This window comes from Peromyscus californicus, unplaced genomic scaffold (assembly GCF_007827085.1).
Source record: "Peromyscus californicus insignis strain IS unplaced genomic scaffold, ASM782708v3 Scaffold_7__1_contigs__length_154581171, whole genome shotgun sequence".
NCBI classification, from domain to species: Eukaryota; Metazoa; Chordata; class Mammalia; order Rodentia; family Cricetidae; genus Peromyscus; species Peromyscus californicus.
In genome coordinates, this window is record NW_026294595.1 from 95,653,088 (window position 1) to 95,669,202 (window position 16,115).

Here is a 16,115-nt window from a genome sequence, read left to right on the forward strand (position 1 = left end):
TACTCAAAAGAAAACCAGATGCAATTATACATACAAACCATGAGCTACCAGTCCATGTACTAACTGCCACACAGTCGATGGTGTTACCTAGTGTTCTAAGGAAAAGTGGCTCCCTCCACAAATACCGAAACAAGGGGCAAACAGAATCCCTGAACAAGACAGCCTAGAAGATCCGAACAGAAAAGCATGGTTTCTCGTTCTATCCCAACTCATGTTCAACACAATATTCAGAAAGGATATTTCTAAATAAGTCAACACAATAGATATCCTTAAAATTAGCTAAGAAGGGACTATATTCTCAGGGTTAGTGTATGAAATAGTAAAGTAAAAATCCCTCACCAGTACCAACACTGGCTACTACAAAAAGAAAGGCAGTGACATAGACCATCTTGAAAAACAAAAAAGGTTCTTCAAACCAGTCAGTAACACACATGCAGCGTGCTGAGCTAACAATTCTTCCTGTTAAACCATCTCCGTGTCAATACAGGCAGTGAGTGTAAAAGGCGGGAGTGAAAGAAGACAGAATACAGACAGAGAGGGGGAAACACTAATGATGAAGTGGAGAGACCTGGGAAACACCACCTTATCTAGTGACAAGGATTCACTTCACCAGCAACGTAATGTGATGTCATACCTCCCTCAGCCCCAAAGATGATAGGAAGGGCATTTCACCTCTATGACATTCTTTACAGGAAAGTAAAAACAAAACCATAACTCCAGTCTAATAAGAAAACATCAGACCTGATGTGAGAGACACTCTATAAAATACCTATTATTCCTCAAAACTGTCAAGGTCACGGAAAAACAAAAGACAGAAATTGCCACAAACCAGACGAGACCAAACGAAACATGATGACTAAATGTAATGTAGTATCCTCGACTGGATCCTGAAACAGAAAAAGGACATTATAGAAAAGATGGCAAAATCCAAAGAAAGTTGGGAGTTAACAGTAAGGGAATCAAGATTGGCTTCTCAGTTCTGACAAACATATCAGACTAATTTTGAATATTACAGATAGGGAGCACTGGGTGAGAAGGACACAGGAATGCTCCATCCTAACACCATTCTGTACTTCGCAAATTTTCTTTTAATTCTATAATTATTCCAAAATACGTTTACTGAAAACCAAGCTACAAACAAAAAAGTCAATGGCAAAGGAGTGGAATCTCCGACTTGAGAGATCCAGAAAAACAGTAAGGCTGGGGAGGAATGTCTTGGTAACTGCTGACAGGATGGACCGATAGGCACAGTACATCGGCAGGGACTCTGCCTGTTTTATTACCTGCACTGAAATACTCATCTTCTGAGAGGGCTGTCACTTCAGTGTCCAAGGGTATGGGGTCACACAGGAGAATGTCTTTGCCCAACACATCACATTCATACCCATCATCAAAGAGCAGCTTATACTTCCCAGCTCCAACATCTCGTGTGATTTTCCCAGAGTAAAAATAGCCATTGGATGACCACTTGGCCACAACACGGAGCCCCACAAAGCTGTTTCCTGGAGATGAGGCATCCAAGCCATCAGAAGAACCAGTAGCAGCCTGAAAAGGAATCTCTGGAGAATCACTCCGCCGCAAAGCATTAGAACCAGCATCCATTCGTTTGGTAGAGTCTGGCACACGGGGCACAATTCGAGTGAAGGACTTGTCATCTGGTGACATACTAGGTGAAATGTCTTCTATGCCCAATGGACCAGACACAACTGCATCTCTAAAGACAGATAAGAGAAGGAAGTGAGGTAAGAAAGGACCTATCTACCAAACCCACTCTTTTACCTATAGGTCTCTTCAACCCATTCTTTATTAATCCCATCACAGACATGAGCCCAATCACAGTGACCTCACTCAGTCAGTATGGGCCCTTCTTCTCCCTCTGGTACCCCACGTACTCTCTATTCTCCTCTTCTCTCTACTCCCCCTTATTTTCAACACTACCCAGGTACCTGGTTCCAGTGGTCCGAGAAGGTGGGCGGCCCCTTCGACCACGCCCACGAGGCGTGACTGGAGCCTTCCCTCCCTGTCTGATGCCAAGGCCTGCATCACCATCTTCCTCACACACTGGTGCCCCTGTCTGACTGATCCCTTTTCTAGGACTAGAGAATGAACACAGGTTAGTTTGACAGCAGCTGCTAGTGAATGCATCCTTTAACATCCCACAGGACCTTCCAACTAGATGCCAGGCAACTCGTGCTACTCCTCCAGGGCAAAAGGAAGCTGGCTCACACCCATCAACACTGATCAACAAATCCTCAGCCAGGGAGCAAGGGGAAATGGGATAAAAGGACCTCTTCCTGCATGAAAGTCTATTCCCTCCTGACATAGCTTCCTGCTTGCTGCTATTTATGATGCCACACCCATTTCTGCCCTGCCTTCACTACTTCACGCTCTGGATACCCATAGAGCAGAACCAAAACCAAGGAGATAACAGCATAATGGGGCCCATTCCAAACCCCCAAATGCCCAACCAAAAAATGGATAAGCTGCAGAACATAGGAATGGCAGGAACATGTATCCAGCATTCCCAATGTCCCCTAAGGGGCTTCTTTGCCCACCAGGTTCCTCCCCTAGAAGCCCCAAACAGGGAGGAAGAGGATTTATCCTGGCTTGAGGTGGGCCATTCCCCATTTCTTCTCCTGTGATATTAAAATGTTAGTAACCCTGCCCCTGCAGGGTCTCTCTGGAGACCATGTATGCACCTCAGTTTTCCTGGCCCTCCTCGGGAACTGGGTAAGGCAAAATCTGCAGCTTCTGTTCCGCTGGTTTTCCCTTTGAGTGGCCCGGCTCCTCGCCCTGAGCTGCCACTGCTGTGCATGGCTGAGAGACTTGTCCCACTTGACGTGTGGTGTGAGCTGGATGCTTTGGAGGAGAAGGAGCTGATGTCCCCCAGGTCTCCAGAGGAGCCTCCAGTCTGGGAAGGAGAAACCTCTGTTTCACATTCCTGACACTCTACAATTGGTTCCTCCGTCTCCTGCAGGGAAGAAACAGACAGGAAAGCTAGAAGAAACCGTACTAACAGAAAGCTAAGTGGGAAATCCTAAAGACCGCAGGACACTTCACCTCAGCCAGGTGGGAGTCAGGAGGGAACTTTCTGAAGCAGTGGAAATAGTCTGTTTTGAGCCAGGGTTACATAAAAATTTTCAAAGCATAGCTGGGTATGATGGCACACACCTTTAATCCTAGTACTTGGAAGCAGAGGCAGGTGGACTCTGAGTTTGAGACCAGCTGGTCTATGTATCAAATTTCAGGCCAGCCAGGAGACCCTGTCTCAAAATTAAGTAAGTAAGCAAGTAAATTAAATAAATAAATAAAAACTTGTCCAAAGCTAGTGAACCAAACATTTAACATCTGTTACATGTAGCAAAAAATTAAGAGGAGAGAGACCTTTATATGGCGTATGAAGGTAAGTTGTCTTTTTATTGAGCAAGTGCACAAGTTTTGAATGCTAGCAAGGAGTTTAACCTAGAAGACAGGAGCCATTCCCTGTCAGAGAGAAGAGAGCGAAGGAGGATGGTGAAAAGGAGGAGTGGTCAGAAGTCATTCTAGAGACATCATTAACACTATCAATACTTTGATACCTGGAGCTGGTAGTCAGTCTCAGGAGAAAGAAGTGGCCAAAAAGTGGCTAGCTTGAGGAATGTAATCTGTTTTCAGCAAGGCAGAGGGAATGGGGGAGAAGGGCAAGGCCTGCCAGAGCCATGTTTGCCATGCTTGGGCTGGCTGGAGTCCCTTCCGGTTGTAACCTCAGGGCTTTACCACAAAGCTACATCCTCAACTCTAATAATGTTTTTCGTCTTCATTTTTCCAAACACCAATACCAGTTTTAGTCTATTTTTGCAAATAATTTTCTGTTTTCTTGGTCACTGTTTTTTTTTGGTTTTTCAAGACAGGGTTTCTCTATGTAGCCCTGGATATCCTGGAACTCACTCTGTAGACCAGGTTAGCCTTGAACTCACAGAGATCCTTCTGCTTCTGCCTTCCAAGTGCTGGGATTAAAGGCATCACCTTTAATCCCATCACCACCGCCTGGCTCCTTGGTCACTTATTAAAGGTATTATAAAAGAAGTAGTGTTAATTCTCCCTTCTGGAAGATTTCTCCTTTAAGGATCCATGGTTGGGGGGAGGGCAAGGATAGATAGCAAGATGGCTCATCAGATGCCTGATGACTCATGTCTGATAACCCATAACCACATGACGCAAGGAGAAAGCTGATAAAGTTGTCCTCTGACCTCCACGCATGGGCCACTGTACATACCCACACAAATATACACACTAAATAAATGTTGGGGTACAGTGCAGTTGATAGAGTGCTCCCCTCACACATATGTGGCCCTGGGTTTGTCACTAACACAAACTAAGATGGAGACAAACCTTCTCTAAAGAAACAAACCAGCTGGGCTGTGGTGGCGCATGCCTTTAATCCCAGCACTTGAAGCCAGCCTGGTCTACATAACGAGTTCCAGGACAGCCAGGGTCATGTAGAAAAGACTCTGTCTCCAAAAGCGAAAGTAAAAATAAAGATAAGAAAGAACTGAAGGAAAACAATGTCCGTGCCTAGTGGCACAGGAAAGGGGGGAAGTCGAGAAATGAAAGAGGGGAAGGAAGTGAAGAGGGAGGGAGAAGGGAAAGGAGTGGAAGGAGGGAAGGGAAGTGGGGAGGGAGGGAGGAAGAGGGGAAGGAAGTGGGTGGCCCCAGGTGTTACCTCAGTTACTTTCCTTTCCACTTCTGTCCCGTCCACGTAGTAAACGTCTGTGATGACACGGGTAACGAGTGTACGGACTTCACGGATCGTTCTCATGTGACGATGCAGGACATGGCCGTGTGGAGGCTGGGGCATTTCAAATTCTTCTTCTCCCTACAGCAAAAGACACAGACCACATAAGAACAGAACCAACAGCGGAATGCAGCCATGGCTCTCCCGGTTAACTGTCAGAGGAACTGTTCAGAGGACTCAGAGTCCGGCGTGATAAATATTCCATTTATTTACAGGTAAGGCTGAGGAGGAGGCTGGAAAAGTCTGTCTGCCCGACTTGACCTATAATCATGAAGCTCAATCATAGTATCTAACACATTAGTTTTAGATTGTAATCATTCGAATTTTTTCTTTTGTTTGTTTCTTTGTATAGCTCAGACAGATCTTCAACTCACTATGTACTCCAAGCTGCTCTCTCCAACTCGTGGTCCTCCTGCCTCAGCCTCTGATAAGTGTGTACCACCACACCCAGCTAATCCTTCTAGTTCTCATGACAACAGGGTGTCACCAAAAAAGCAGGTACTCTTTGATCCTTAGAGAAGACCCGAATCCACACCTATTAACCAATCAGTGAAAACCAGTTCATCAACAACAACAAAAATGGTATTGCTTTCTCGAGAGGTTAAACAGGAAGATCTTAATCTGCTCCAAGAATAGATTTGGGGACTTTGTTACTTTGTTTAGACACAGGGTTTCCCTATGTAGACAGGCTGGCCTCAAATCAGAGATCCACTTGCCTCTGCCTACTCACCAATGTACTGCCCAGTGTTATGTCAGCTTAATACGAGCTAGAGTCATCTGGCAGGAAGGAGCCTCAATGGAGGAAATGCCTCCATACATCAGATCTGGCTGTAGGGCATTTTCTTACTTAGTGATTGATGGGGGAGGGGCCCGGCCCATTGTGGGTGGTAACATCCCTGCGCTGGTTGGTCCTGGTTCTATAAGAAAGCAGGCTGAGCAAGCCATGAGGAACAAGCCAGTAAGCAGCACTCCTCCATGGCCTCTGCATCGGGTCCTGCCTCCAGGTTCCTGCCCAGTTTGAGCTCCCGCCTTGGCTGCCCTAAATGGACCATGACTCAGGATATGTAGGTCAAATAAATCCTTTGTCCCCAAGTTGCTTTTGGTCATGGTGTTTTGTCACAACAACAGGAATCCCATTTAAGTCACAATGAATAGATTTTTAACTGAAGGGTTAAATTAGAAAGCTGGGCATGGTGGTGTACAGCTATAATCCCAGCATTTGGACTTGGGAGGCAGGAGATCAGAAGTTCAAGGCCATTCTCAACTACATAGCAAGTTTGAGGCCAGCCCCTAAGCTACCTGAAACACTGTTGAAAAAGAAAGGTACAATAGTATCCAAAATAACAAATGAAGATTTGATATCTAGAACTGGAGAGGTAGCTCAGTGGTTAAGAGCCCTTGCTGCTCTTGCAGAGGGCCCTGGAGTTCCAGTCCCAGCACCCACATGGCAGATTCCAACTGTCTATAACCCCAGTGCCAGGGGATCTAGCAACCTCTTCTGGCCTCCATGGGCACCAGGAATGTACTCTACTCTGTGTACTTACATATACGCAGACAAAACATTCAGACACATAAAATAAAAATAAAAAAAATGCTTTTAAAAGAAACTTTGTATCTAGTTTACCATAAAAATAGTTTGAACAAAACCCTGTATTTTGTGACAATTGTTCATAATATTATTTCAAGAAAAATAAGCTTCTTTTTCAAAAAACACTAAGCAAATATTTGGTGAGCAGCTTATGGGTACCATGTATTATATTATACAAATACCTACTGGAAAGATCAGGACACATGTAGTTCATTCAGGATGACAGATTCAAATGCATTATTACAGATTAATATAAATCTAAGAATTCTTAGACCACTATTCAAACAACCAGATAACATATGAGAATCAGGTTGTTTCATGATCATAATTTCTTCTGTTGTGTACATGTCTGTCTGTGTATGTGTGTGTGCACACATGTATCTATGGTTGTTCATGAAACCATGAGGTCAACGTGTCTACAATTACTCTCTCCCTTGAACCTAGAATTTGCCAACTCGACTAGAAGACTGCCCATCAAGCCCCAGGAGTCATCCTGTCTTTGCCTCCCCAGTGCTAGGATCACAGGGTGCACACTGCTCCATTGGGCTTCTTTACATGTGTTCTGGGGGTGGAACCCCAGCCCTCCTCATGTTTCAACAGTGAGCACTTTACCAATGGAGCTATCTCCCCAACCCTCAAGTTAATCATTTCCATCTCCAGACGGGCTCCAAAATCATGCTTTAGTAGGATGTGGATGAGTTTTATAAAACAGACTGTTTGCACATGAGATCTTTTTTTTTTTTTTTTTTTTTTTTTGGTTTTTCGAGACAGGGTTTCTCTGTGTAGCTTTGCGCCTTTCCTGGAACTCACTTGGCAGTCCAGGCTGGCCTCGAACTCACAGAGATCCGCCTGCCTCTGCCTCCCGAGTGCTGGGATTAAAGGCGTGCGCCACCACCGCCCGGCGCACATGAGATCTTAAAGCCCTGCTTGTCACTACATCAAATCGTTAACTTCTCAGAGCCTCCTGTGTTTACTACCTAGGGCCTGCTGGTGGCTGAAACCTGCCAGCATTCCGTCTGTTTTCTCCTGACACTGACTCCACCCCCACCCGACTAGCTCTGCAATGCTAAGGAAGAAATGCACTGTCTCACACCTCACCTTCCGCGTGGTAAGGCGATTGTACTTTCACCATCAGTATCAAGTCTTTCCAAACGATATTTACCACCACAATAAAGGGAATTCTTTGTTTTTCTTGGTAAAGTGTAGTAATTTACCTAAAGCTTTCAATAATATAACTGAATAATCATAGTCCAACTTTACCTATTGTGGGAGCCCGTTTTCAGGTTCTTCGTGGCTTTACCCAGCAGGTCCACATAGAGAGGATGATTAGGACCACGGGCCTGAGTGCAGGTGTCTGAGATGGTCTGCACTTGGCTGTGCTGGGGAGGGGGTCTTTCGCTCCACCCCTTGGCGTCTCTATACCCTGAGGCAGAGACAGGGCCCGTTGGAATAGGTTCCAGGCCCTCTCGAGGCTATCCTTTATTTTCTATCTGTTTATCTCCGAGATATTCTCCGCAATAGATCCTTCTATCTAATATTTCCTGCTGCTCACACTCAAGAAAACTCTGGGGAGCTGTGGGGGTGGTGGGTAAACCTATGGAGTAAAATTTCTGCTAAAATGGAGCTGTAAATAAAATTTTAAAACATGGATCCTAAACCAATTCTTTAAACTATTTCTACATATGCAACTGTATTTAATGAGGTTGGAGCACGGCTGCTGCATGTCAACAATTGGCACACATGCACCGGGCACACATGCACCAGGACCATGACAGCCTCAAGTACACTGTGCAGTCTGACTGGTCCATCCTGCATCCTAGGATCTGAACGGTTCCTACCGATACAAATAAACACTTCGAGGGACAGACTTAACCCTATCTAATAAAATCAAACAGGAGTCAGGAGGAGGGCAGATAACCCATGCTAACTTCTCAAAAAGGTCTCTAACGTTAAATGACTTGAAGACTATATCAATAATGGGTGGAGAAAAAAGTCATTTTCCTGTCCCAGAAAACCTAGCTCCTATACAGTTCCCATACACAGATTTAGGGAGCATCAGAGTGGTAGTCTGTGCTTTCTCCTGGCACTGGCCCAAGTCCTAGCTACTTCAGAGAGATTTTTTTTAAAAAGTTCTGACACTCAGAAAATCTCCATCTCGCCTTTAACAGTCATTCACAGTTCCAAGTTCTCCACGCTCCACTTTCCAAAACTTTCCCCTAATTAAGACTCTTTACCCAGCACTCGGGAGGCAGAGGCAGGCGGATCTCTGTGAGTTCGAGGCCAGCCTGGTCTACAGAGTGAGTTCCAGGAAAGGCGCAAAGCTACACAGAGAGACCCTGTCTCGAAAAAACCAAAAAGACTCTTTACCCATCCACCAACTGCATTTTCCTAGCACCTTTTTAAAGAGATTTATTTTACTTATGTGCATATGTCTATGTTGAGCATACACCATGTGCGTGAGGGTGCCCCTCAGAGGCTACCTGAAGTTACAGTGGTGAGCAGCCAGCATAAGTGCTGAGAACCGAACTCAGGTCCTCTGGATGAGCAACAAGTGGCTCTTAACCACTGAGCCATCTCTCTGGCCCCTAACACCGTTCTTATCAAGAGAAACTACCTCTTAAAACACATTCTTTCATTCTGTGTGATATTGTAGTAATACCTATCAAAAGTAGGTGCTAAAATAACACCCAGAACAATCAAAAGGTAGGAGCTAGAGAGATGGCTCAGTGGTTAAGAGCACACACTACTCTTGTGGAGAACTGGAGTTCAGTTCCCAACACCCACACTGGGTGACTCAGAAATGGCGTGAGTCTAGTCCTCATGGATACAACACCCTCTTCTGGACTCCTCTGTCACTTGCACTAATGTGCACATTCACACACACACACACAGAGAAATTTTAAAATAAAATAAATCTTAAATTGGGACGGGTTGGTGCTGGAGAGATATCTTATTAATTAGTTCTCTTACAGAGAACCTGACTCCCAGCACCCACACAACAGCTCACAACTGTCTGTAACTCCTGTTCCAGAGGATCTGACAGTCCTTATGGGAACTGCACTCACATGGCATACAACACAGCAACACACACATACACAAAGTAAAACTAATGAATCTTTAAAGGAAAATCAATAGGAAACAGGACCCACCAATGTCTTCAGACATGCCAGATGCAGCAGTAAGTGATTTTCTCCCTAAACCCTCAAAGCATCTCCATGTAGCAGTTAAACCTGGTCCTTAATGACTCACTGCCTATCACCATCATCATGAGATACAGGGTACACCTGTTTACAGAACATAACGACCTCTGGGAAAATTCTACAATACCTGTGACTCCTTCAACAGCAGCAATCCTAGACAGCATGCCTTATCCCTACTCAATTCCTCTGTCAATCTTTTTAATTTAAAAAAATTATTAGCTGGGCATGGTAGTACATACCTTTAATTCCAGCATTGGGAGGTAGAGACTGGAGGAACTTGTTCAGTTCAAGGCAAACCTGGTCTACAGTGTTCTAGGATAGCCAAGGCTATACAGTGAGACTGATCCTACCTCAAAAACAACAAACAAGATATTAAAAAAATCAACAAAAATAAAAAGAAATGTCACTGGAGCTGGAGAGATAGCTTAGTAAAGTGTCTGCCACACAAGCATTAAGACTTGAATTGAGTTCAGATTGCCAGAACCAAAGCTGAGGACAGCAGCACACATCTGTAATTCCCAGCACCAGTGAGATGGAAAGAGACACAGGACTTCCGACTCAGAGGTCGGCTAGCTTGGCCTACGTGGGAAGTTTCCAACCACTGATACACCCTGTCTCAAACACACAGACCGAAGACACCTGAGGACCAACACCTGACGCTGTCTCCTGATTTTCACACATAGCCTTTGAACGTTCGCATGCACCTCCACGTGCACACACGCAAACAAACAAAGAAACCCGTAAGATTGCTAGTGGAAGGACTAAATGAGCCCCGCAGAGAATGAGGAGTCTGTGCTGGGCCCCTAAGGCCCCCAACTGTGCCCACCTGGCTGTGGAGAGACTCGGTGTCATCCACAGGAGCACTGGCCTGTTTCTCAGCACTTCCCCTCTCAGTCTGCACAGTGGCATCCTGTTTCCCAGAGTTCTGGTCCACTGTACTGGTCCCCTGCTCACAGACACTCTTCACAGTCTGGGTTGCTGCTGAAACAGTTTCTGGGGCACACAGGGAATGGTCCATGGTCTGGATTCCTATGTTACTCTGGGTGGGCCTTTCCATCAAGACCTTACACGGTTTTTCCTGGTTAGCACTCAGCCCTTCTAGCAGGTCTGTTTCCATCACTTCTACGTGAGGGCTGAATAGCCCCTGTGTGGCTTTCTGCTGGGAAACAGAGGCAGAGTCCTCCGAAGCAGCGGCATCCTTGACAGGCCCAGTGGGCCTCACAGGCTGCTCATTCTGCCTGAGCTCTGGAGTACCATCCGGTTTTTCTTTGTCATCTTCTTGAACACTTGGAAAATGGAGCAAGTTTGCCCTGAAAGTGAAACATAAAGACATCACGTATTCTGGTTTGAATGCAGGTTATTCCTCTGAGTCAGTGTGGTGGCACACATCTATAATTCCAGCACCCAGGGAGCTGAGGAGCACAGAACAACCAGGGCTATAATCAATAGTCTCAAACATAAAACAGTAAAAAGAAAGTAATTCCCATTGTGGGAATCCACCAGCCTGGTCTACATCATGACTTCCAAGACAGCCAGGGATACATAATGAGACTCTGTCTCAAAGAAAAAGATCCATTAGTCATGAAGTCTCATTTGGTTTTATGAATGGTTCTAACATTCTTTACTGACTCCTACCACTACGCATGAGGTCTGCTCTCTTCTGAACAGTAATTTAGGAGAAGAAATAAAATCTTCAAAGAGGAAAAGTTGTAGGTAAGAGTCTGGTCTTTCCGGGTCAAAGGCCACTTGGTGATCACAGCAGGTGTCCAGTGCTTCAGTGCAGGGCTCCCTGGGCAGAGTTCCACCCAACCACTTCAGAGAACTGCAGAGGAGGGCCTAAGATACGGGCCAGCTCTTCAGTAGTCTCTCCATTTGGGAGCCCGTGTGTCTTAATTAGGTTTCTATTGCGGTGACAAAGACCAGGACCGAAGCAACTTGCCGAGGAAAGGGTTAACTGGCCTACACGTTACAGTCCATCATCACAGGAAGCCAGCGCAGGAACTCACAGCAGAAACTGGAGACAGGAACCAAAGCCAGGCCCAAAGAAGGAGTGCTGCTTATACGGCTTGCTCCCCATGACTGGCCCAGCCTGGTTTCTTGTAGAACCCAAGACCACCCATTTAGGAGTGGCACCACCCACAGCGAGTGGCCCTTCCACATAACTCACTAATCAAGAAAACGCTGCCACAGACATGCCTACAGGCTAGCGAACGGAGGCAATTCCTCATTTGAGATTCCCTCTTCACAGATATGTCTAGGTTTATGTAAACTGACAAAAAAACCAAACAGCACATAGTGACTGATTTATTTATCCTTTAAACATTACCTGAATGTTGCCTATAAGCCAAATACCATAGTTTCCAAAGTAACTAGAGATTTTAAATGTTAATAGTTCTCTAGAATAAGAAACCCAGGCTAAAGCCAGTGGTGGCGCACACCTTTAATCTCAGCACTCAGGAGGCAGAGGCAGGCGGATCTCTGAGTTCAAGGTCAGCCTGATCTACAGAGTGAGTTCCAGACAGCCAGGACTATACAGAGAAACACACAGTCTCAAAAAAGAAAGAAACAGGAGCTGGAGAGTTGGCTCAGAGGTTAAGAGCACTGGCTGTTCTTCCAGAGGACCTGAGTTCAATTCCCAGCAACCACATGGTGGCTCACAACCATCTACAATGAGATCTGGTGCCCTCTTCTGGCCTGCAGGCTGAACACTCACTGTATACATAATAAATAAATAAATCTTAAAAAAAAAAAAAAAGAAACAAACAACTCAGGCTAGCTCTAAGCAGGTTACACATAAATTTGTCTTACCTTTATACCTGAAATGCTTAACTTAAAGCTGGTAGACTACAGGTTATCTTAGTTTGGTTTCTATTGCTGTGTTAGAACACTGCCCAAAAGCAACCTGGAGTAGGAAGGCATTTATTTGGTTTACAGATTACAGTCCATCATCAAGGGTTGCCAGGGCAGGAACTGAAGCAGAGCCCATGGAAGAATGCTGCTTACTACTGGCTTGACTTCCTCTGGGCTGCTGAACAATCTTTTTTTTTTGGGGGGGGGGGGTTTTCGAGACAGGGTTTCTCTGTGTAGTTTTGGTGCCTGTCCTTGAACTCACAGAGACCCACCTGCCTCTGCCTCCCGAGTGCTGGGATTAAAGGCGTGCGCCACCGCCACCACCGCCCGGCTTATCTACCTTTCTTATACAACCCAGGCCCACCTGCCTAAAAATGGTACCACTCACAATGAACTGAGTCCTCCAATTACAATTAAGAAACTGCCTCACAGACATGGCCACAGGCCAACCTAATCTGGAAAACTCTTCAGCTGAGATTCCCCCTTCCCAGGTGACACTAGGTTTGTGTCAAGTTGACATCTGAAGCTAACTACACAGGTGCTTAGGATCTTTACTCTGAACAAAAGAATGGATGGTCTATAAATCAATAAGCTAATGCCATATTAAATAAACATAAATGAATGCATTTTTTTAGGCTATCTCACATGTAAATAGCCAGAACAAAGGGGAAATAAATCATGAGGTGTGGCAGTTCACACCTGTAATCCCAGCCCTCAGGAAGCCTGAGGCAGGATAATTGCTTCGACTTTAAGGCCTGCCTGGGCTACTCAGATGAGTTCTAGGTCTGCTTGAGACTTTCTAAAGTCTAAAGATTTTCTTAAAAAATGTAAAATAAAATAAAATCCATTCTGAGCCGACATTCTGAGCTGTCCCAGCCCTTGAAGATTATATCATGGATATATAAAGGGCTTGGAAACCACACTGTATTGTTAGCACGTGTTTTGGCCAGAGAAAAACAAAGCTTGGAGCTCTCATTCACAGCAGCTAAGTCTGCCTAGGGGGCTGTAAAGAGCTTGCCAGGCTTTCCCTGCTCGGGTCATGAGTAAAGAACAGAACATAAAGTTTGCAGGTTTCAGTCACTCAGCACCGTGTACTAATAGGTGATGGACTTGAACAGCCTCCTACCTAAAAGGAACATGTTGGTTACTGGAGTCTGTACCCTACTGTCAGGAACATTGGCTGAGTGGGGATACAGGGTCCACTGAGAAAAAGGATAAAACACACTGTCAGGACACACATGAGTAGCAGTTAAATCTTCATGAGATTTATGAAAGATCATAAAATGTGAAAGTGCTGAGCGCAGCAGATATAATCACAACCAGCTGCATAAAACAAAGCAATGAAACAACTCACCTTCACATTCACATCTACCCTTTAAGACCACTAACACACAAGTAAACAAGCTGCCATGAAGGTCACCAGGCCTCCGTTGCTACCACTGCTTCCCATCCTTAAACAGGCTTGCACATTTGACCTCACACTATAGAATGAATCCCTGAGTCTGCTTAGCTCATAAACCCTAACCCCCAGGAAATGGCATAGAGAGGTGTGGCCTCTGGGAGACTATCACATCAAGAAGGTAGAGTTGTCTGAAGCGTGAGTGCACCTGTAAACACAACCCCAGGAGCTCCCTGCAGGAAATAGCCCTTCCGTGCAACAGGTCTGCCAGCTTTAATCTAAGATTATGGGGACTGTCCTGACCCCACAAATGTTAATAAAGACATTTCTGTGGTTCATAAGCTCCCCAGACTACAACAATGTCAGCATGGTCAAGGAAACCAAGACACCCCAGAAACTTTGGATTCAGAGCAGAGCCACTGAATAGAATTTTACTTCTAAAGCAAAGTTCTATTTTGTTTGGGAATTTGTTTTCTGCCTCTTGAGTGCTGGGATGAAATGCATGCACCACCATGCCCAGCCAGAACTGTTGATTCTTAAAAAATGAAAAGTGATGGGCCAGGCATGGTAGAGCATACACCATCAGTCCCAACAGGGATGGGTGGAATCTGTGTGAGTTTGAGACCAGCCTGGTCTACAGAGTGAGTTCCAGGCCAGCTAGGGCTACACAGTGAGACCCTATCTCAAAAAAACAAAACAAAACAAGGTCAGGGGATGGAGGGTTAATGATTCATTCATTATATTAGTAGTATTAGCAGATTCCTACCAACATCAGAAATTTGGTTATTTCTCAGTCTGTGAGCACTGTACAATTGACTGATGTCATATTGACTGTAGTCATAAACACTTTATTTTGGTTGACAAGCCTGTCAGTAATCCCTGTGTTCAGGTAGGGAAATGGTGGAAATATGAGGATCTCTGAGTCCATGGTCAGCAAATCTAGCCAATCTGTGAACTCCAGGTTCAGTCATAGAAGGATAGGGAGGGAGGCTGGAGAGATGTCTCGTGGGCTAAGAGTGACTACCGCTCCTGAAGAGAACCTAAGTGCAGCACGCTCCTCAGTCAGCTCATAACCACCTGGAACTCCAGCTCCAGGGGCACTCAACACCTCAGACCTCCATGAGTACTGCACCCTTGTACACATACACGGAACTGAAAATAAAAGGAAGAGGCCAGGCTTGGTGGCGCACGCCTTTAATCCCAGCACTGAGAGACAAGGGCAGGCAGATCTCTGTGAGTTCAATGCCAACCTGGTCTACAGAGTGAGTTCCAGGCCAGTGAAGGCTACATAATGAAACCCTGTCTCAAAACAAACAAACAAAAAAAAAAACTAATTAAAAATTTAAAATATAATAATGAAAGAAAAAAATAGGAGGAAAGTGACTGAGGAAGACACACACACACACACACACACACACACACACACGTGCTCGTATGCACACTCAAACAAACACACGCACAAATGAATCTTTATCCTTAAAAATAAATAAATAATAAGCTTGACGTGAGGTGCAGTGTAATGCATCTGCGGTTCCGGTTCCCACCTACTCAGGAAGCTGAAGCAAGGGCAATGCTTAAGCCCAGAAGCCTAAAGCCAGCCTGGGCCAACAACACACCACAATACAACCTAACCATAAATAGGGAAGTTGCCAACTTCACAAAACAGTGGCAATCAATACCAGAAATAGAATCAACTATATAATGAATCAATGAAGCTGAAAATAAGCCAGGTGTGGTGGCGCACACCTTTGATCTCATCGGTCAGGATGCAGAGGCAGGCGGGTCTCTGTGAGTTCAAGCCCAGCCAGAGCTACTCAATGAAACCTTGTGTCAAAAAATGAAAAAGAGGGGCTGGAGAAATGGCTCAGAGGTTAAGAGCACTGGCTGTTCTTCCAAAGGTCCTGAGTTCAGTTCCCGGCAACCACATGGTGGCTCACAACCATCTGTAATGAGATCTGGTGCCCTCTTCTGGTGGGCAGGGGTGCATGCAGATAAAACACTGTATACATAATAAATAAATCTTTAAAAAAGATAATAATAATTAAAAAAAAAGAAAAAGCAAATGTTTACCTGATGGGTGCAGAGGGAGGATCCTCGCTCTGAGCCTCATTCTCTCGCTGGGCTTCACAGATACAGCTAAACACAGGCACAGTCTTCTGGGGACTAAAATAACAAGTTAAAGAATGCAGCTTGTTAGTTTCAAATGGAAAGTACCTCTGGAGATCACCCTCTTTAGACACAGTTCCTCTACATCCCAAACTCCAATCCATTATTACCCCCAAAAGCCAACTCTTGACACGTTTC

The 16,115-nt window shown here is 45.2% G+C and overlaps 1 protein-coding gene and 1 long non-coding RNA gene across 10 annotated transcripts in view; one reads left to right on the top strand and one right to left on the bottom strand.

Annotated features, from left to right (window-relative positions):
- The window catches only part of Tp53bp1 (tumor protein p53 binding protein 1), a 90,191-nt gene that overhangs the window by 7,402 nt on the left and 66,674 nt on the right, over nt 1-16,115 (bottom strand). For 8 of the 9 annotated variants that reach the window (XM_052723199.1, XM_052723202.1, XM_052723205.1 and 5 more), the window contains 6 exons: nt 15,882-15,974; nt 10,389-10,872; nt 4,703-4,855; nt 2,700-2,971; nt 1,947-2,096; nt 1,284-1,714 (listed from right to left, as the gene is read on the bottom strand). In XM_052723199.1, coding sequence (XP_052579159.1) covers nt 1,284-1,714; nt 1,947-2,096; nt 2,700-2,971; nt 4,703-4,855; nt 10,389-10,872; nt 15,882-15,974 — 1,583 coding nt within the window. The remainder of the gene's footprint in view (nt 1-1,283; nt 1,715-1,946; nt 2,097-2,699; nt 2,972-4,702; nt 4,856-10,388; nt 10,873-15,881; nt 15,975-16,115) is intronic. The other variant, XM_052723204.1, reaches the window with a different exon arrangement.
- On the top strand, nt 1,630-7,089 carry LOC128100696 (uncharacterized). The gene is made up of 3 exons (XR_008214888.1): nt 1,630-1,742; nt 2,978-3,069; nt 4,862-7,089. It is a non-coding gene; the product is annotated as an uncharacterized LOC128100696 (long non-coding RNA).